This window comes from Thalia democratica, chromosome 4, assembly GCF_965202585.1.
Source record: "Thalia democratica chromosome 4, ktThaDemo2.hap1.1, whole genome shotgun sequence".
NCBI lineage: Eukaryota > Metazoa > Chordata > Thaliacea > Salpida > Salpidae > Thalia > Thalia democratica.
This window is the reverse complement of record NC_139168.1, coordinates 62,403,444-62,425,333: the sequence shown is the minus strand read 5'-3', so window position 1 is coordinate 62,425,333 and position 21,890 is coordinate 62,403,444. Positions and strand designations below refer to the sequence as shown.

Below are 21,890 nucleotides of genomic sequence, written 5' to 3'. Positions count from 1 at the left end.
AACATTTTCAAAATTTAATAAGTTACCCGTATATTACTAAACTTTTTCAAAACTTAACTTGTATAAATTTAACTAATTTCACAAGGAAACTTAACATATTGCAATAAATAAAGCCTTAAAATCAAGTCATTGTCAAACCGCGAATGCAAATGGACGTAAGCTCGAAGGCATCTAACTATGAAACAGTAAACAAGTTTGTTTGAACAAATTGCTTCTGTACCGCCTTTCAGCGACTAAGGTTTACATTGCCGCAAGCTGCAATTATTTTTTTGAGATGTGAGACTTGATCAGTTCTGCGAAAACATTGCTAACGATCAGAGGATCTTCGTATAAATAAATGTTTTTCTGATAAACAGATTATGAGTAAAACTTTTTATCTTTTTTTGTTTATGTTTAGTGATAGTTGCTTGGCGAACTTTATTTAGTAACAAAATTCTGTTTACATCAAGTGTAGAATAAATACTTGAGAAAAAAACAACAATAAAGTTTGCGTATAAAAAAAAACTTGTTAAGTTTTAATTATAATATAACATATAAAAGTTTTATAAGGAAATTCATGTTTACCAACAAAAAGCAGTATACACTTACATTGGTTTTATTTTTGTAACTTTTTAATAAACATTAATTTTTTTTAGACATTTACTTTTTTTATACATGAACAATATTTTGAATTAATCTAAGGTAGAGAAACTACAAAGTATTATTTTAACATGTATTCAAATCCTTTTTTGTTTACTAACTAAGATCAGGGTTAAGCAGCTATCTTGGTTATTAACCGATGTAGCTTTTTGAATTATTTGAAAATATAAAATAATTTATGAATAAAAGTTAAAACCCAGCTCATTAAATAAACCCAGGACTGGTTTCAAAGCTTTTCTCTAAAGACAAAAGCAAGCAAAAAACTTTCAGACGAGCAAGACTATCACATATATTGCTTATTTAACTTGTCAATCAAATGTGCAAACTTAACACTCTGATAAAAACTGCGATGTTTAAAAACAAACTTTGTAAGCAAGCTTTAATCTAGTGTTATTGTAGGTAAAAAGTATAATTTTTTCAATAGTTTGTTTGCAGTTTGCGATTTTAAACTGATAATACTTTAATTTTGTATATTCGATTGACTTAAGCAGACTTGTTTACGTATTTTATTCTATGTCTTGTTGTCAAACTACAGCTAGTTAGACTTTATACTTGAGTAGATACGATTTTGATAGTTAGCTGAGTTTTTAAAATATCAAAAGTAGCTTTATGTCTACATAAAAAAAGTTTTGAGTAAAACTTTTTATCTAAAATGACAAACTTTACTGTGCTGATAAAACTAAATAAATTTGAGTGATACTTGATTAGAAAGTATCAAGTAAAATTTTTGTTTTTTGGTAAAATAAAACGAATATAGTAAGTAGCATGAAGTTTTAAGCCTTATGTATTTCATATAAAATCTCTAAGCATCCATCTCAATAAAACACGTGGACATCGGATGTTGATATCGAAAGAATTTAAACTTTACGATTCATTTAATTTCCTTTATAAGCGCAGTCATGTCTAGTGCAAGTGTATTGTTTGTTCTGAAGGGGATTAGAAATACAAACGAGTTTCATTGTTTCAGAAAATTTTGAACTTTAAGTTAATTCTGAATTAATTTCTGTTCTACTTAAATTGTGCCTACTTAAGGAAAGAGATTAAAATGAAACTTTTTGTGCTGATTAAAACTTATATGATAGTTAAAACTTTATCAAGTCAAATTCATTATAAAAATAATAAAAATGTGTTTTCAAATTTATTTATACTTTAAATCAAGATATGTATAACATAAAAAAGTTATTTTTAGGAAAAAAAAATATTTAAACAAACAAAAATTGTTTTGAGCTTGAACTTGGGCCTTCTTATTTGCTTAGTTAACAAAACGTCGCGTTATATAAAGACCTTACTATATCTATCCAAACAAGTTGTTTGCGTTCGAACTAGTATTTAGTTAAATTTTTTCATGATGAGATTTTTTTTAGGAATGTTATCTTGCTGCATCATTTGTGTTATTTATAGTTTGTTTTATCAAGTTAAAATTAAACACAAAACTTGATTAAGTAAATTAATTATTTTTTTAGTAGGAAAAATTTGAAAAAAATAATCGCTGAACAACAAAGTCTAAAAGGTTTTGTTATAGTAAAGCAGACAAAAAAATGTATTTATTTAATAAAAGAGATTGTAATAATGAAAGGTAATAATTAGAAAGAAAACAACAACTTTCTTTTTTATTTGTAGTTTTTTTTTCAAATAGACGCATAGCTTTATAATTCTAAGTAATTCTACATTTACCGTTTTATTTTATATCAAAAAATGGCAATAGAAATAAATTATTTTATGTTGAAATTTTTACTTTAGCTATCAAAACTATGTTTACCTTTATATTCAGTTTTTTTTTTGTGTTCAAAAGTTGTATTTAACATTTCATGTGGGATTAGATTTTTTTGAATACTACATTGTTTAAAACTGAATTGGTTAAAACTTTATTTTTTTTTGCACAAGGTACTAAACTTTTACTTTCTGTATTTTTTAACAGTATACGTTTAAAATGATACTCTTGTAAAAACCATAATAAAAATTTAATATTTACACCCTACTTCCTTGTAGAGTTATACATAACCACCAATTTTCTTTAATATATATCTAAAATTTTAGGCATTCTTGATATAAAAACTATATAAGATAGTTTTACTCTATGTACTTAAAACGTAGAGTTGTTCAAAAAATGTTTCAAATTTGCAAAGCAGGTAAAATTACTACCTGGTTTTACTTTGCTACAAATATTTGTTTGTTCAAATAATTCCGCAGGCTTGTTTTGCAAACATTGGTTTGTAGTAAGGAATAATATTCAGTTCTGTAGTAAAAAAGTAAAAAGTTTTCAATTGCTATAATAAAAGGAAAAGAATTAAATGAAATATTTGATGACAAGTTTTTCAAACTAGACTCTTGATAATATTTTGTTTTAAGTTACTTAAAAGTTTTTTTTTATAGTTTTTAGGAATAAGAAAAAATAAAAAAATATTTTATATTGATCAAACTTTTATTTAAAAAATTAGAAACATCTGTTATAACTTTACTTGTTAGTTTAATTTATTAAATAAAAAAAGTACTACTTTAGCATTTAAACTTAAAAGCTTGTAAAAACAGTGTAAATAAATGTTACTGATGAGTAAATCCAACTGTTTCTATTTAACTATGTTGTTGTTTGAACAAAGTTGTTTACAATAAATCACAAGGCTAGTTGCAAAGTAATAAATCAAGTTTATTCAAAAACCGCTAAAAAACCCAAGTTAAACATGCACTCGCTTGACTTATGTGGCGTTAAACTTAAATTCAACTTGCAAAGTTTATTGTGAAGCATTTCGTCATTGAGGCAGGTTCACGGCTTAGAGAAAAAATACTTGTAAAATGCGTTTTACTTCGTCACTTTCTCGCAGCTTCACAAAAAGCGAGCTTTTCGGACTTTGGACTTGGCGCTAAAGGTAAAATAAAAGACGTCTCTGTTTCAAAGGAAAGGAGAATTTGTTATGTCGAAATGCTTTAAAATGCCAGTTTTAAAATTACAAAAACGTTGTTTTAGTCAGGCATGGTGTTTGTTGAATTTTGTTAAGAAACAATGTTTCGTTCAGTTTAGTGGCTTTATTTTGTTGTAAAGTTGTTTTAGCTTAACATGTTATTTGAAAATGTTTAACATGAAATTTTGATAGCAAAGTTCTATTTTGGATTTTCGTTTCCGAACTTATTTGAGAGCTTTTGTTTGGTCTACTTCATTAAAACTAATTCAAATCATATGTATTTAACTTTAAATCAGTGTTGTAATAAAAAAATTAATTTTCTGAAATTTACCAAATTGTTAAGTGCTTAAAATAAATAATTGAGCAATTTTAGCCATGAATTAATATCAAAAAAAAAATTAAGTAAAAAATATATTATTTTAATTACAATATGCATTTTAACAAGGCTATTAATTACTGGGCTTGCTATATAACTAATACAATCCTTAACAACTTCAGTCTTTTTCAAATTTGAAAGCAAGCTCTTTTACGGAGAATGTGAGCGAAATTGCTCCAAATATTTTAGTATTACGAAACGCGTGTCATTTTCTCTTTAAACTTAAAAGTGTTTGTGTCAAATAAAATTTTATCTTTTTACTGAAATTACATGCGATTAGTCTGTTGTAAAACATAAAAGTTTAACAACATACTTTTATTAAATTTTCAGACACTTAAAGATTCTTTAGGGAATTTACAGCTATTTTTTGTAGACCAAAAATAAAGCTTCTCTCAAATTTGCGTTCTCAGACTATGCACGTTTCAGTTTAATGCGAAGAAAAAAAGATGCTACAAAAATACTTATATTGCGCAAAACAAAGAATTTTTTTAAGCATGCAGAATAAATTTCAAAGAAGTTAATGTAATGAGTGCTTAGAAAGAGCATTTAGCTAAAATACAAACTTAAAGTTTTTGTTTATAGCTTTTAAAGCAAATGTATATGATATAAAAGTGTGTCATTACTCTGAATTTAAGAAAAAATGTTTTTTGAAAAGATTAATGAAGACTTTTTCTTAGACTTGAATTTTATATAAAGTTAAAGTTTAATGGTTACCAACATGTTTTTGTGTATATACTTGAGAAAATAGTATTTGATTTTACGTTTAACATAACTTGTAATTTCTTTAAGCATTTAAGTTTAAAACTTTTATTAGGTTATATTTTCTTATAAAACATTTAACTAAATTGTTTAATGAGAGATTTAGCTATAAAAAATACAGTCATCAATAGAAGTTTTACTTTTAATCGTATAATAACATTTATACTGAATTGAGTTATGTTAGCATATCGTTATTGTCGATAAAAGTAGTTTTGATTTTTTAGTAGTAAGAAAAAACTTAATTTAATAAACGAGTTCAAGTAAAAGACACGAAGCGTTTTTTAATAAAAATTAATCATTATTTTCTTATTTAAATATTAATTTAAAACCATACATACGTAACTAACTATAGCTTTTCATTAACTTTGTATTATTTTACACGAGCTTTTACTTAAAATGTTATTTATTTTTATTAAATATATTAAACTTAAACAACTTGCACGTCATAAGCTATAATGTTTCCATAAATCTGATTAGTATCAATATATTTCAATTAAGATTAAACGATATATTGTATATATATATATATTGAGACTGATGTTTTTTATCATAAAAAACGTATAAAAGTATTTCAAGAATTTAATACTTAATAATGTCTGTCTCACAATTTTATTAGCTCCTTCGAGGATAGTAAATTTCAGTTGGACATGTAAAAAGTAAAGTACTTAAGTGGCTTAAACTTTATTTGATTTTCAACCAGTTTTTGTAGCTTTTATTGGATATATGTCTTTTAATTAGTTTGTATATTGCATGTATCAAAGTAAGTAAAGCACTTTATTTCCCTAAATTAACTTTTGTTTAATAACAATAACGGTTAATTTGAATAAAATACAGTATCTACTTAAAAGTAGAAGGCAAGTACTCAGGCTATCGTATGCTTCACATACAAACTATTCTATACATTTCAAAAAAGCTGTTATTCTTAGGTTATTTTTCTTAAACTACCAAAATGAAAACCACCTTAACTCTCACACTCTTACCGTGCCTTTTCGCCCTTTCAACCGCAGTCTCGCTCAAAGTCAAAGTGAAGCTGGGGCTTTCCCGCGACGACCCGCGCATCACCGTGAACCTCCGAACCGACCAGTGGGAGCGCGGCGTCGACATGATCCCGGTGAAGCACCTGGACGAGGAGGAGCAGTCCCTGATCTTCGGCTACTACGACCGCACGAGGTGGGAGGGGTCGTGCGCGCTGTACTTTGGAAACTCCGAGGAGTTCAAGCACGCCCTCGTCGGAGTTTGCGGGGACGAGAAGTGGCGCTACAAGGGGGTGCTGGCACCCGCGCGGGGAGAAAAAATTCTGGTTTTGAAGAAGGCGGGGAACCACCACGTGGTTGAGGAAGTCGAGCGGTTGTCGAGCTGCAGCATTTTGCACGAGGAAAAGTTTCAAGCATTCAGCAGGAGCTATCGTCCGTCGCAAGTAGATAAATATATTGCATTAGTTATTATGCTCTTTTTTTTTTTAGACAACGCCAACAAAAATTATAAAAGCGTGTAGCTAGTAACTACATTTTTTTTTACTTTTAAAGAGTTGCTAATTGAAATAACATAATAACAAATACAAAACATACAAAAAACAGATAACCAGAGAGGAACTGAGGAGGGCGAACCACCGCATCCGCAAGGAGATCCACGACGAGAAGAGGAGGCAGAGGAGGAGCGTGCAGACGCGGGAGATCGGGTACATAGACAAGGACGATCCGCTGATACTGGGTCCTTTGCCACGTGACCAGTTCTACGTCGAGATCGCCGCATTCGTCACCCACAAGATGGCGCTCGAGCATGGTGACGAGTTGGAAAAGTACATGACGGCGGTTATCAACGGAGCCAACTTGCTGTACCAGAGACCCAAGTTGAACGTGTCGGTGATTTTATCATTGAACCAGATCGTGGTGATGGATAAAGAGGAGAGCGAGAAGCTGAAGTTCGGTGAGGAGTCGCACCACGCCTTGGAGGAGTTTTGCAGGTACGAGTAGTTTTAGGGTGTTTTAACTTGAATGAAACGATTTAATCATAGTGGTACGAGGAGTATAATGATAAAGCGTTTAAGTTTGCTGCAGTCATTTTAAAAATGTTCAAAATTTACACATTTTTTATCATTAAAACTTTCTTTTGAACGAAATTTAGTATTATTTGGATTTACTTACAGTTTTTGGTAAATTACTTGCTCTGCAGCTACAAGCAAGAGAGAAATTTCAACTCCGACCTGAGAGACGACCACTTCGACATCGCCTTGTTGTTCACCAACGAGGAAATGTGGCTCAAGTCCAAGTACACAGTCAACACTGTTAAAGGTGAACATTGAATTTTTTGGATTTCACAAGAAATGCTAAGGAAAGCTACCGAAATACAATAAAAGATTTAAGTATTATTTTTGAATAACTGTTTAAACAAAATTAAACAACTTTATTGTGTTCTAAATTTTTAGTTAAAACCAGTACCAAAACAAACCTTTTAAAAAAGTTTCAAAATCTTTCATTCCAGCTGGAATTTCTTAATTTTTACTCTGGCCAATTTTTATAGTAGAAATTTCTTTTTTTTTCAAACAGTGTTTATACCACGCATAAGTGTACAAACACGACATTTAATGTGCTTTTATACGCAGGAATGGCGTACGCGGCAGGTATGTGCACAGGAGGGGGCACTTGCGCCCTCATCGGAACTCACAGCAGAATTCTCACCGAAGTCATAATAACCACTGCTCATGAGGTGAGTATGTGTGCTTAGGAGAAATTAGATTAGTTAAAAAACGTAAGAAGTGCTACCACTAATAAGTTCATATTTAAACAGAAAATATTTAGATTTAAGTAAACAAAGTATATTAGTTGTTTACATCAGCAAAAATTCGGAGTTTGTTTAGAAAGCCAAATTAATTGATAACTTTTGTTAATAAGTAAAACTTTTTAAATACCACATTTAAAAACAAAAAATTCTTGCTCATAGTTTTATACGAAATTTTTTATTGCGACTAAGTTTGAAATCGTTCAAAAAATATTTAATATATTTAAGAAAAAATATTTAAGAAAAATATTTAATACAAACTGTTAACTAATTTTGTTATCAGTATCTTTCCACGATGTTATATCATTGTTATGTTATATTTCTTATCTACATACGCTGTCAAACTTATATCTTTTAAATAATTTTCAAGTACTTTAATGTATAATTTTAATTATTTTAAGTCCACAAAGTTCTACCCTTAAAAAACTTAAACATATTTTTTATGTTCCTGTTTTCTTTTACGCCTCAAGTTGTAATTAAAATTATAATTTGAGTTACTCCTATCTAAAACTGCTTAAATCGTTTTATTTTTCTAATTGTTGTAGTTTAAGTTTTCGTTATATGTTGTTAAATATAAAATATGTCAGTAAGATATGTGTTAAAGCTGATTGTTTTAAAGTTTTTAGGAATCTATAATTACGAACAAAAACTATTCAGTAAAAAGTTGTTTTAACTTTTTGTTCTTAAACGCTATTGAAAAGTGTTTTAAGAGTTCACTTAAGAACAATAAACTTAATACGAACCAAAATGCAAACAGTTTTTGTAGCTGTATGTTTGTCATGAGTAATGGTTACTTTGCGGGTTGTAGTAAAATTTTTGTAGAAAATAAAGTTGTTTGCAGCAATAAGGTGCAAATTTTAGCTGATTTTAAACGCGGTTAGGAAGCTTTTAAAAACCATAAACTATTTTTAAACTATTTTAATGGAAAAAACTTGTTTTTCAAAAAAAAAAATAATTATACGTATATTGCCTTTAGTTTATGTGTATTTTTTTAAATCTGAGAAAAAAGTTTAACAAAAGATTAATCTCGTGATGTAAACAGTAAAAAAACTAACCTGTTCAAATTTATAACTATTTATATTAAATATACTAAAACAATTACTAGAAAACCTTACTAGTTTTACTATACTTATCATTTGGTTTTAAAGTAATTTAAAGTATACAAACTGTAGTTTTTCATATATCATTTTTTTCTATAAGATTTAAAAAGCTTTAGTATACTATAAAAAAGGTGCTAACTTTTACACGTGCACTTCACTTACCAAAACGCAAGAACGCACGTTTTCCAATTTTAAACCAAAACTTCACAGTTTTTACCAACACAACATTGAAAATTATCTGTATTTTTTATAGACTATTTAAAACTACCGTCAATTTTTAATGCACAAACTGCATTTCATATATTTTAAGTACTTTAAACTTAGCATCATTTTAAAGCTATATAAAAACCAAAAAAGTTGTTTTCCAGTTCTCGCTAAGGTTAATTTCCTTATTGGAATAAAGGAAAAAGCAAAGTTATTCGCCAACTCTAAAAATACTTAAATTAAAATTCAACTTGATTTAAACTCGGCATCCTTAACTCAACAGATCGCGCACACTTTACAGTTTAAACCATCACAACATTGAACATAATACATTACTATTTAAAATTATCTGTATTTTTTATCTTGTTGAACTATTGTAGATCGCCCACACCATGAACGTGCAACACGACGACTCAACTTACTGCACGAAGAGGTTCCCGGAGCACGACGGGGGGTTCGGAGGGTATTCCCTGGAAGTGAAGATGATGTACAGCAGCCACTTCGGGCTGTTCGGAGCGCAGATACCCGCCGACGAGCCGTGGAGCGACTGCAGCGCGCAGCAGTTGCACTACTTCCTGCAGCAGGGCCACGGAAAGTGCCTGTACGACGTCCCGCAGAAGACTTACTTCAACAAGAGTGCGGGCATCGTTAAAGTAAGTTGTGTTTTGAAATAGTTCTTACTTTGCTGCAGTATGTATTAATTTTGTTGTTTAAATGATTGAGAAAAATTTAAAAGAAAAATTATTGAATTTTGAAAAAAAATAAGCACATGATTATAATCGAGTTACTTGGCTGATTTTTTAAATATTCAATTATACGTTCAAACTTAGTCTGTGATTATACAAACTAAGCTGAGTATGACTGAATACATACGCGTCAATTATTCTTAGAATTTTCAAGACAAACGCAAAAAATCATTATGTGTAGCAGCAAAAAATAATCTTTGAGTGACGCGTTTTAATATGAAATGCACCTGTGCGTCGACCGCAGGAATTTTGACACAGCAAGCTTGCATCACGCTTGTGCTTCATCACAGGATTACGCGTTTGCTCTTCCGGGGGAAGTGTACGGCCACGACGACCAGTGCAAGATGACATACGGCAACGAATCGGTGGCGTGCCCCAGAAACATGAGGGGTCGCGATTACAATTACTGCGAGCAACTCAAGTGTTTGAACAAGTTGGTTGTTTGTTTTTTGCTTTTGCTTTATTTATTAAACGTGTAAATATTAAGTGGATTAAGTGTGGATATTTTTTAAAAGAAGTTATGTAAACAGACGCAGTAGTAAAAATTGTTATACTTGTATTTATTAAATTGAGATATGTATTGTACAATGGTACTAAATTACTTTACTAAAAATTTCAACGTTTTTACTTTTATTTTTTTGTCTAAACTTAAGTAAAGACAACAATACTTGTAATTTAAGTAAGAATGTACTTTAATTTTATTGATCATACTTTTCCTTGAAAAAAAAACATTCAATAATCATAAAATAACAGGGACAGTAACAGTTGCGACTTCAAACGCATGTTTGTGCCCGACGGCACCGACTGCGGCAAGAAGAGCGTTTGTTTCGCCGGAGAGTGCGTACTTAAGAGGGAGGTGCCCCGCCCCGTACACGGGGGCTGGTCCTCCTGGTCCAGGTACAGCCCCTGCAGCAAGAGTTGCGACGGAGGGGTTTCTTACAGCTACCGACGTTGCGACAGCCCAGTGCCGCAGTTTGGCGGGCAAATCTGTTCCGGTTGGTTGGTTTTTGACAATCGAATAAAGTCTATGTAACTTCAAGTGCGCTTGATAAGGATAAAAACTTTTCTTCAATTTTTTAAAACTTTAACACAGCAGCTTCTGCAAATTAGTTTTGTTATGAATAATATTGAGACTTAATTGAATATATATATATATATATTTATACGTTTTAATATAAAAATATATGTAAAACAGGTTTTTAATTGCTATGTTTAAATTCAAACATGTATGTAGTTTTAGATTTTAACAGTACTCAAGTATTAAGTATATGTAAAGCACTTTAAAACATAAATGTTTAGAAACTTTTTATTTTGTCGCAATTCGGTGTCGACTGAAACATATAAGTTGTCAAGTAAAAATGTTTTTCAACTACTTTGCTCTTATGAGTTTTGTAAAATTTTAGGTAGTTTATATGAAAGTTCTAAGCAGCTATATTAAACGTAGTTAAAAAGCTTTTGAATTTAAGATTTGTTTGAAATACGTCATTTAAAAATTAAGCTAAAACTTCGTTTGTGAATAACCTCAAAAACTGTTTTTGCTAATCTAAACTGTTCGAAAACAACATGTTTTATTAATGACTAGAAAGTATTTTCAAAAAATATTTAGTTTTAGTCAACAACAATTCATTAGTTATGCAATTTGTTTACTCGAGCTTAAACCGATAATTTACTATCTTAACTAATCAACTCGCAATAAAAATATTAAATCTTTATTCTAAAAATAAAAGGAAGAATTGAGTTTTGAAATTTTTTGAAATTAAAGCATATTTATTGCAAAGCGTTATTTAGATAAAACTTAAAACATGCTTAAGTAGTGTTATTGTTATTCACAATTTTTAATCAATAGGCGTAAACTTTAAAATGTAATTAAATTTTTAAATTCAAAAACTTGTTCAATTTTAAACAAAATTTACAAATGTTTATAACATGATGCTTTTGTTACCTTAAATATTATTGTGCATCAAAACTCCTCCTTAACAAAAAATTACGCCTACAATTTATTTCGTTTTTACTAATCGGTTTACCTTAAATGTGCTTAAATGTTTTGTTTTACTATAGATTTGGTTGCGATCACGAAAAAACTTAGTCGAAGTTTTCTTATTTTATATAAAAACAAATAAAACTATGTATAAACTAATGACAATAAAACATAAATTCAAAATATAATAACAATATGTGTAACTTTTATGATCGTTATTTAATCTTACTTTTGACACATTAGCTTGTTTATCGTTAGAATTTTGTTTTAGTACATTTTAGTTTGAAATTAATAAAAAAAAAGTTATTTTAAACATCAACACACTTAGACTTGAAATGTTTTTAAATTAAAATAAAAACAAGCAAAAAATTTTGAAGTATTTGCTTCAATAATATTTCAAAAAACTTGCATTTTTCATAGACAAAATAGTCTTGTTTTAGTGGATGTCAACTTTTAAAATTGAATAACACAACTAAATTTTAAAAACATTAATCAAAGTTATTACAAAAATGTTTAAAATATTTAAGTAACCAAAATTATAATTAAACAAACTAATAATTTTCATTCAATCTAACCTAAAGTCTCAAAATGTTTCACAGGAGTTGACAGGAAACTTAAAAGCTGCGGCAACCAACCGTGCTCGCCTCTGATTGGCTACAACGACGACCGGATGGACCAGTGCAACCAGTGGTTCTTCGGCATGCTGTACAGGTATAACCATAAGTTTTAAAAAAAACTCACAATAAGCAATATAAATTATTTCTACACTGAAACTACATCTGGAAGGTCTTGACATTGCGTCAGACAATTTGCGTTCTGCTTGACTGATTTTATATTGTTCAATTTTCAAGTGAATGGAAAGGAAATTTTGTCAACTGAAATTACACAGGTTCACCAGCAGGAAGCGTTTGTACGAGCCGGTGTACTACGGCCACTGGGAGGAGCACGAGTGCGCGCTGTTCTGCAAGAAGTTCGGACCAACCAAGCCCTGGTTCGAGGAGGGATACGCGTTCAGGAAAGACGTGGAGGACGGCACTAAGTTAGTGGTTGTTTATAAAAGTACCTATAAATCTGTTATAAATTTTATTCAAATTGCTTTGAAATCGTAATAAGGTGCTTAAAGGAAAGTTTAATTTTTAATTTTGGTGCTAAAATAGTTTTTTTGTTTTATGTTAGGTAAAGTTATTCTTACTTATAACTTTGTAGTATGAAAACTTATTTAAGTTTACACTTATAAGTAAGCTTTAAAGTGTGTATTATATTTATGATCAATTTAGTATAAACAAGTAATAAGATTTAAATATTACATAAAGATTATAAAACTAAAACTCTTAATGGTAATAATACAAGCAAAACTTAACAGGTGTAGAGTAGACTCCACCGACACTTGTGTCAACGGCCAATGTTTTGCGACTGGGTGTGACGGAATAATTGGATCTGACAAGACACTTAACAAGTGCGGTGTCTGTGATGATGAAGATCACATGTGCACTACTTTCACTGGTTCGTTGAGTTTTTTAAGGACTATAAGTTATACACTGGTTTTTAACTTTTACGAAATCAAAACGTTTATATACCTACAGGTTCGTATTTATACAAGCAAGCTGATTTTTTGGACATGAGAGAAGATGGGGTGTTGAAGCTTGTGGAAGTAGAACATGGAGCCACCAACCTGACGCTGACAAAACATGGGCATTTCGGACATATTCTTGTGTTCGACGGAACAGGCGACTTTATGTTGAGAAATATCAGTGTTTTGGAAGGAGATGGAAAATTTGTGTTTTCCAGTATGTTTTGTAGTTTTTATGTTTTATACTTTTCTGACTTGTTCTGAAAGTAAAACCAACAACATTAACGTTTTGCAAAAATTTCACTTTTTTTTAAATCTTAAGATAAAAAATTCGAACAGACACAGAAGTCTTGTACTTCAACTCGGACCGTACCTCTCAAAAAATCACGCTCAAAGGTACACTTAGCCGAAAGCTTCTGATAAAGATATATGAAGATGACATTACATTGAGCAGTTTTCCTAATGCTAAGATATTAATTGATTGGTCTTATAATGTAGCAGAAAACAGGGCTTATTATGAACAAGTTAGATATTAAAATAAAACAAAAAAATTTTTTTTGAAATAAAAATAATGTAAGCAAAAGTATTTTTTAACTGCAATAAATAGAAAACATTTAAACGTTTAATAAAAAACTAAAGCCAATCGACATTGTCTCACATATGTATTTTTCTATTACAAGTTTAATAAGTTAAAATTTTTGTTCAATGTTATAAAGAAAAAAATTCAAACTTTAACAGTAGTTTAATTAAGTTGTTTTTAATACTTATGTTAAGTACCTTGGTTATTAACATAAAACTAATTTTCTGCTAATTTATAACAGTTTGCGGAAGAAGAAGATTTAAGGTTAAATAAAAAGAAAATTCGTGATACTTTAGATGCCAAAGCAAATCTGAAAAGAATTGAACAGGAAATAAAAAAGAAAGGGAAGAAAAATTTTAGTAATAACGTCATTCACTTAAAATCACCAAGTAGTTGCTCGGAAATTTGTGAAAAGTATAGTTGCACCAGAAAAGAAAAAGGAAACGGAAGGTATAACTGTAGTTCATAGTTAAGTAACATAAAAGTACAAGTTTTCATTCAAATTTCAATATAAAATACTTTTATATACACAAAATTTCAAGATAGTTTAAAGCTCTTAACGAACTTTGTCTTTTTAAATGTAAAACGAACCAACTCTTAACGAACCAAAAAACAAACTAAACTAAAAAATATTTGAAAAAAATTTATACAACCAAGCTAAAAAAAGATAATAACTTAAGTTTATATGTGTATTCATCCGCTAAATTTTACTGCTGTAAATATGTTTCTACTAACTACTTACAAATTTTAATTACCTTCCTTTTCCAGGTGTAAAAAGCTCAAGCGTAGGCAAAGAAGGAAGTGTAGAAAGTGCAACAAAAGAAATAATTGATGAAGTAGAATTAGTTAACTAATCATATTGTTTTTATATTTCCTGTTCACTGTACTTTCAAGATATTTGAAATTTTTTACTGCTAACATTCTTTTCTTTAGTATTTCATTCCTAAAGTTGTTGAAAAGTACATCTTAAAATTAAAAAACTATTTTGATTGGTAAATTCTAAAACTAGGACCAAAGAACTTGCAGACTATTATAATAATTTTAATTTGTTTTATAACTAAGAATTTTCTTTTTATAAACTGATTTTTGTCAGCAGCTGCTTTTTGTTTTCTATTAAAAATATAAAATATAAAAACTTATGTTTTGATTTATCTTAAAACAACTAATATTTTTGTTTTTTCCATATGTTTACCAAACTGTAACATACCTTTTAAAAAAATGTTTTATTAAAAATGCGGGAAAAATCCTTAGCATATAAAAATAACTTTATTTGTTTTAAATTTGTTTTGAATTACCTTAATTCACTGTAAAACTTTTATAAAAATTAAACATACTTAAGTATAAGATAGCTTATTTAGGAATAGCGATATAGACTTCTGTTGGTAATTTTTATGATAGTGTTCTTATTTTAAGAACCAAAAATGTATTGTACTTAAACAATTAACAAATAATTTTTTTTATAATATACGGTATCTTAACATTTTTACAACAAAAAAAGCTTCTGAATTTTAAGAACAAACTTATTTTGATCGTTTATAAAATAAAATGATTAAGTATTGTGTGTGTTTTTCTTAAGTTTATACTTAATAAATGATAATAAGAGCTAGATAATAAAACAAATTGAATTTTTTTGTATTTCTTTAACTCATAAAAAACTAACTTTTTTGTTCACATAAAAAGTTAACTAGATTTTAAACTTAAGTTTTATGACCAAATTTAATTAAAAATTAATATTATAAATTTAATAATCAGTCACTTTTTTCACTAATTTATTTACAACCGCTAAGTTTACTTTACCAGTACTTATCTTTTTATCTTGTTCTGAACATTATCAATGTTTAATTTTTATAGCAGGTTAGTTCACAAACCACATAACTTAATACAAATTAAAAAAACACCTATAAACTGTCAGTGAAAATTAATTAACTTACAAACCGCTTTTTGGTTAAAAATTTGATATGTTTAATTAATCTATGACGCCCCTTAATACTTTAAAAATAACATGATTGACAATTTTTTCCTAGTTAACCCAAAAATATTAAACAGCTAGTCTCCGAAACAGATATCAGTATAATTTTAATAAATTTAAATGAGATATTTAATAGAAAGAGTAGAAAAAAAATAAGTTGTTAGCAACTATCATATAGTATCACTATTATTAAAGTACTAAACTGAAACTTATAAAACTGTTCGATGAATAAGTATTGGGCTACTATGAAGTACAGTAACATTAAAAGCAAACTTAAATTTTTTAGATTTTTTTTACTTTTCATCACTTTCAAAAGTTGAATACTTACTATAAATATTTTAAACAAAAGCAAAAACGCATAAAGTTTACATACTTTTTATAGAACATTTTGACGAACAAGATAACAACTAAAAAATGAAATTAGATAATTGTTAATTAAATTTATACTTCTTGTAACGAAAAAATGCAACCGACATGATTTTAAAACATGAACCATACTCTTTTAAAACAAATGTCGATAAAGCAAAATTTGTTCACTTTACTATGGCCTCGGTTTTGTAGGCTTTCAAAAAACCTTTTTTTAATGATGGATTTCGCTTTACAGACTTTCAGACAGCAGCACCTTTGCATTCAAGTACAATTTTTATTATAGCTTTTTTTAACAACCGTTTAGAGCTATCAATAAAAACTTTAAAGTCCTAAACCAAAAACTGTTATGTACGAATAACAAGTTTCTCAAGCTTAAACGAACAGCTTTTATTAATTATTCTTAACAATTTATTCGAACAAATTTATTCGTAATATTACAAAACAAAATACACTTTCCTTGGTTTTGTGCAACAAACAACAAAATATTTTTGTGAGCAAATCTTAGGGAAACTAAATTCTCACTTTATGATGATTGCGGCATATAAGATTTACTCTCTTTGAATTTTTTCACGCAATTTAGGCTTTTAGACAAGCGGTTAGTTGACATATACTTAGGTATTCCTTTTGAATGAAAGAGCTATTTTTAAAGTTTATTGATGAATGATATTATTATAAAATGTTTATGTAACAAGCATTTTTAACAGTTTTGCAATCATCTAAAACAGAAAATTAAAAAAATACTAGAAGTTAACTGTTTATTTATGTACTTTGCACGTAACTCAAAAAATTTAAACTATAAAACTAAAAACAAATTTAATATTTGGTGAAAAAAGCCATATAAATAATAATGTTTTCTTTCAGTTTAGTATACTATAAATTTAAGTGTTTAAAATTAACTTCATTCAAAAATATTTTTGTAAAAGAAAATTATAGTCACACATACAGTTTAATTAAATAAATCTTGAATAGTTTTTGAAACCAAGAGTCTCATGTTAGTATTTCCTACCACGACATTTAAGTAGACTTATAAATTCATTGTGTGAAAGATTTTATATACATTTTTACTCAATGTTTTTTTTCACTTTTTAGTGTTTTTTCTGTTTATATAAAAAATGTTTGTTTACTCTTTAATTTAAAAGTTTTTTCAAGATTATAAATATATTAAATTTATAAAAAAAATACTTTAATTTTATATTCTTTGGAGAATAAAGAGGGTAGTCTATATATTTTTTTTATCTTTTATAACTCAAATCAAAATAAATGTTTTATTTTTTGCTTAATAATGATTAGTTTTAAATTCATGGTGCAATTTGTAACATTGCTGTAGATTTTTTTAATATTTATTAGAATGCCATTTAAACACAAAATTATTTTCATAAGAGTTTAAAACTTTTTAATGCTCTAAGAAATTTTGTTTTTGTTAAAATATTGACATGTAACTCACTTAAAAATTTGTAAAACAGTTTTTGTTTTTGTTTATCTCTTTATTAATAACATTTAAAACGTTTTTATCTTTTACATAAATTAATTATATTTTATACTTTTATGAAAATTTTTATTTTTATTCATAAGCACTGTAGTTTATAAAAAGTATGAAAAAACAAGTTTTATCATACATTGTAGACCTGAATTTTAAAGCAGAACATATCTTTCAAAATAATTTAATAATTAAGATCTCTTTTAGTAGTTTTAAGAGTGGTGTAATGAATAATAATGCTTGTGTGTAATATACTTACAACTGTTTTTAGTTTAAATTGGAGTAAACCTTGTATTGTTTCGACTTTGCTATTAAATGTAGTTTTTACCTAAATAAATAAATAAATAAATAGTGAGATATTAGATCTTCGTTGTTGTTTTTACAAACAAATATGTCTATAGACTTTTTTAGAACAAACTTATAAGTTTTAAAGACATTAATAAGAAAATCTACAAATAAATTTTAGTTTTCACCATAAGTGAAGATAAAATAATTTATTGCGCGTGAAAAAATATTTTATGTTTGAACCTATTATAAAGTTTTGTTATAGTCTTGTTAAAAACCATTAAGTTTTGGCAGTTAAAACGGAAAATATTTGATTAAAGGTTATAAAACTTTATAATTTATATAATCATAGTTTCGTAGATTTTGTTTATACTTATGACATATGCTTTGTTACAAAGTATAAATTAAGAAAGTTGTTTGCATATGATCCTTGGTGGAATATTATAATAAGTAATTAGTTTTGAATAGATTGTTGGTCGTGCGGTAATATATGGTAATAAAATATTTAAAAAACAAAAGTATATTTTTTACATATTCAAAAAATTAAGTTTTAAGTTTAGTATATAGGTTAAAGGTTTTTAGTAAGCAGAGTAAAAACATCAAACATTTTGGCATGGTTTTAGAAAAGCAGCTAAATTGAAGGATATATTTATCAACCTTTTAAGTAAGAGCTTTTACTGAGTTGTTTTTATGTAGGTAACACAAAAATTTTAGGAAATTGTTATAATAATTTTATACTAGTTTTTGCTGTCCTGCCCCAAGAAGTTGTTTTTACAGTAGCGACATCGCAACGCATTTTAGAAAAAACGAACCTATATGAGGTACACTACACATAAAATTTCGACAAAATAGGATCAAATTTTATTTCAAAAAATACCAATAAATTTAAATGACCGAAAACATGATCTTGTTAGGATTAATGAAAATAAAATAGAAATTAATTTTGTCAAGTGAATCTAAATTATACTAGAATTGATAGTATTATTACTAAAAAGATTTTTTTTAGCTTTTACTTGGTTTGAGGGGGTAAAAATTGTCAAAAAAGCAGTAAAGTACGTAACTTTTTGCCGTTTAAAGGTTTGTAGTCGACTTTCGACTTCCTTTTTCTCTTGTATATAAAAACCTCTTTTTTTTATTTAACAAGAGTTTTACTTATATGCTTGTAAATTAGTTTTAATTCTTATGTCCTTCATAAGGTAAAACATTGTTTAAAGTTTAAACTTCATATAAGAAGCAATATTACTTTTCGTAAAAAAAAAATTGATTTTTTTTTTTAGTTTTTCTTTACTTTACTTCTTCAGCATTAAACGTTCAATGCAAGGTAATATGAAATCAAAGTTAGTTTGACTAAACAAAAGTTAGTACACCTAATGTACATTTAAAAATTAAAGACTCATTGTACACTAAAACAATTTTTCATAAGGTCTAACATATATAGTAGTTGTAAGTTGTACTACAGGGCTAAAACACAAAACAAAAGTATAAAACACACATATGCTGATATAAAAACAATTAATTATCAAAAAGTTTGAAATTTTTTTTGTTAAGTTTAGTAATAAATAAAAAATTGAGCAACTACTTAATAAACTTTAAACTATAAAGATTATATATAACATTAGTTTTACTAGTTTTTTTCGCAATAAATCTTACCTCAATAAGTTAAAGTAAGCTGTTTCAATTCAATGTTAAAATAAGTTTGTTGTCAAAAACTGTTCTACAAATAATTTAAGTTTCAAAAACTTTTGTTGAGTTTTTTTTCATTGATTAATTAAAATTTTAATATGCCTTTTTCTTATTAAACTTTATTAAATACTATATGTAAGTTTTTTCTGTGGTGTCTGATACTTTATATTTAAGAAATGTAGAGGCAGTGGTTGTGTAAAAGCTATTATGACATATGAGATCAGGGCTTCCAAATATAAAGAATTCTCAGTACTGGTTACTTAACTAACGTTTGGTTATTTTGAACTGAAATGTCATACTCTACAACTTAAGTTGAAAAACTGTATAATGTTAGCATTCCTTAGTAAGATTACACTTAACTTATTTAAAACTAAAATTTAGATGATAGTTTTGAATATTATATAATGAGAAATTAATGATGATTTTAAATTTTAATGTTGTTTTGTTTTAGAATTAATTATATCCTTTTTGTTAATGTTAAGCACTTGAACAGTTACATCCTTTCCTTTTTCAACTTTTTGTTTGGTTTTTACGGGTGCAAGTTAGCACTTATATTTTGTTTGTTTTGAATGTTGAAAAGTAGTTGTTTAAAATTAGGTTTATTCTAAAGCATGTTTATTTTGTGCTCAGTAGACCAGTAATACATACTGAAATTATGACAAGCCAAAATATTTACTGTAAAACAAACATCTTATTCCAGTAGAATCTAACTTTTAAAAATAAATAAGCTGTTACAGAGCTCCAGATTATTTTTGGATTTACTTTGATAATCACATAAAAACCCCTGGCTTCAGAGGATACAAAACCTTGAAAAACAATGTGTTTGACCCAAGAACTTAACAAATTTTTAATTACATTTTTATAACAAAATTTATTTATTTCAGGGTTTTCCAAAATTTTTTATAAAGCCCCTTTAAGAAATAAAAAATCTATGGCCCCCTCCGTCAAGATTACTAAAAAAACTTTCCTTAAATACACTTCCCTTTTTTTCCCCTCTATATCAAGTTTAAGTTTCAAGCTATGGCCTCATGGATCCCCTTCTACAGCTTATAGACTTCTGAATTTTTACTGTTATATCTAAAATAAGTTCCAAAATTACCTTTAAATACACCTAAGATCTTTTTTTGCTCCTCACCATCAACTCCAGAATATCTAGTTTAAGTTTCAAGGTATGGCTTCATGGCTCCCTAAATTTCTGTAATAACCACCAAGGGACTACATGGCTGACTTTAGGAAACCCTGACTTACTTTGTAATACAGTTTGCTAATGTTAAGGTTGCAAGTTTAAAGTTAAAACATTTAGAGGTTTAAACTCAAATAATTTTAAGGAGTTAGTCAGTATAGTCAGTTAGTACATATTTTTTAATTTAATCAGGGTTGCCACTCGGTCAGGAAAAGTCAGGAAATCAGGAAAAGTCAGGAGAAATTTAAAAAATGACAAAAGTCAGGAAAAGTCAGGAAAAAATGGGGGGTTTTGAAAATAAGTCAGGAAAAGTCATGAAATTTGATAAAATTAAAAAAAAAAAAGATTTTGTCAGTTTAAATTTACAAAATTCCTTGTTTTTCAAAGCCAATGGTAAAATGGTAAAAATTAATTAAAAGTCCTTCAAAGTCAAAAAAAAATCCAAAATTTCTATAGAAATTTACAAAAATATTTAATTTTGTTTCCAATGCCTTCACATGGTATAAATTAGTAGAATATCTTTTATAAAACTTTCTAAAAGTTCCTTATATGTCGTTTGTTTATCTAGATACATTTATGCTAGGAAATGCTAAAAAATTGTGTCTTTTTTCAGACAAACTGTGTTTATAAGGTAATAATACAAGTATTTTGTTGATAGAGCTGTTTATTACAAACATCAATCATACACAAATGGTTTAAATGATGTACTGGAAGTTTGATGATAGAATTCAGCAAAAAACTGTTGTTTTTAACCTGTATTAAAATTAGATTGAAAGCTTTATATACTTTCAAGTGTTAGATTATGTATATTAGAATAAGTTTAATTTAAGAGCTTGATTTAGAAAAGTCAGGAAAATTTTGGTAAAAAGTCAGGAAATTTTTCTCAGCTTGATCAGTGACAACCATATTTAAAAGTAATTTGGAAACTTCCTGAGTTGAACATTATAAGATAAAAACTTAGTTGACACACATACAAAATAAAGTTATTATAACTTTAAAAAGCAGTATTTATTCAAATTTTATTCTTAATTTTTACAGTAACTCTTTAGGTCTCTAGAAAATTTAAATCTGGAATTACATTTGAAATGCAACTATAGTTGGATTAAAGAAATTATTTGAATATTTTATCAATTTGGTTTGTAACCTTTAATACTTTATTTTATCACTCTTTTGAGACATCAGTGACAGTATTTGTTTGTTTATTATAAGTATATAATACAATAATAATAATATATTAGGAAATTGTGATTTTCAAAATTCCTAAATATACGTATCATAAAGACAAAAAAAAAGTTGT

The 21,890-nt window shown here is 27.7% G+C and overlaps 1 protein-coding gene across 2 annotated transcripts in view; it reads left to right on the top strand.

Annotated features, from left to right (window-relative positions):
* The window catches only part of LOC145833862 (A disintegrin and metalloproteinase with thrombospondin motifs 4-like), a 41,127-nt gene extending 26,122 nt beyond the window's left edge, over positions 1–15,005 (top strand). The window contains exons 2-15 of one of the 2 annotated variants that reach the window (XM_082941093.1): positions 5,614–6,088; positions 6,249–6,634; positions 6,844–6,962; positions 7,274–7,377; positions 9,134–9,406; positions 9,790–9,932; positions 10,253–10,494; positions 12,077–12,188; positions 12,367–12,516; positions 12,841–12,980; positions 13,061–13,264; positions 13,387–13,571; positions 13,869–14,077; positions 14,396–15,005. In XM_082941093.1, coding sequence (XP_082797219.1) covers positions 5,621–6,088; positions 6,249–6,634; positions 6,844–6,962; positions 7,274–7,377; positions 9,134–9,406; positions 9,790–9,932; positions 10,253–10,494; positions 12,077–12,188; positions 12,367–12,516; positions 12,841–12,980; positions 13,061–13,264; positions 13,387–13,571; positions 13,869–14,077; positions 14,396–14,459 — 2,799 coding nt within the window. In that variant the 5' untranslated portion in view covers positions 5,614–5,620 and the 3' untranslated portion in view covers positions 14,460–15,005. Of the gene's footprint in view, positions 1–5,601; positions 6,089–6,248; positions 6,635–6,843; positions 6,963–7,273; positions 7,378–9,133; positions 9,407–9,789; positions 9,933–10,252; positions 10,495–12,076; positions 12,189–12,366; positions 12,517–12,840; positions 12,981–13,060; positions 13,265–13,386; positions 13,572–13,868; positions 14,078–14,395 lie in introns of those variants that run through there. The other variant, XM_082941092.1, reaches the window with a different exon arrangement.
* Positions 15,006–21,890: the final 6,885 nt, after the last annotated feature.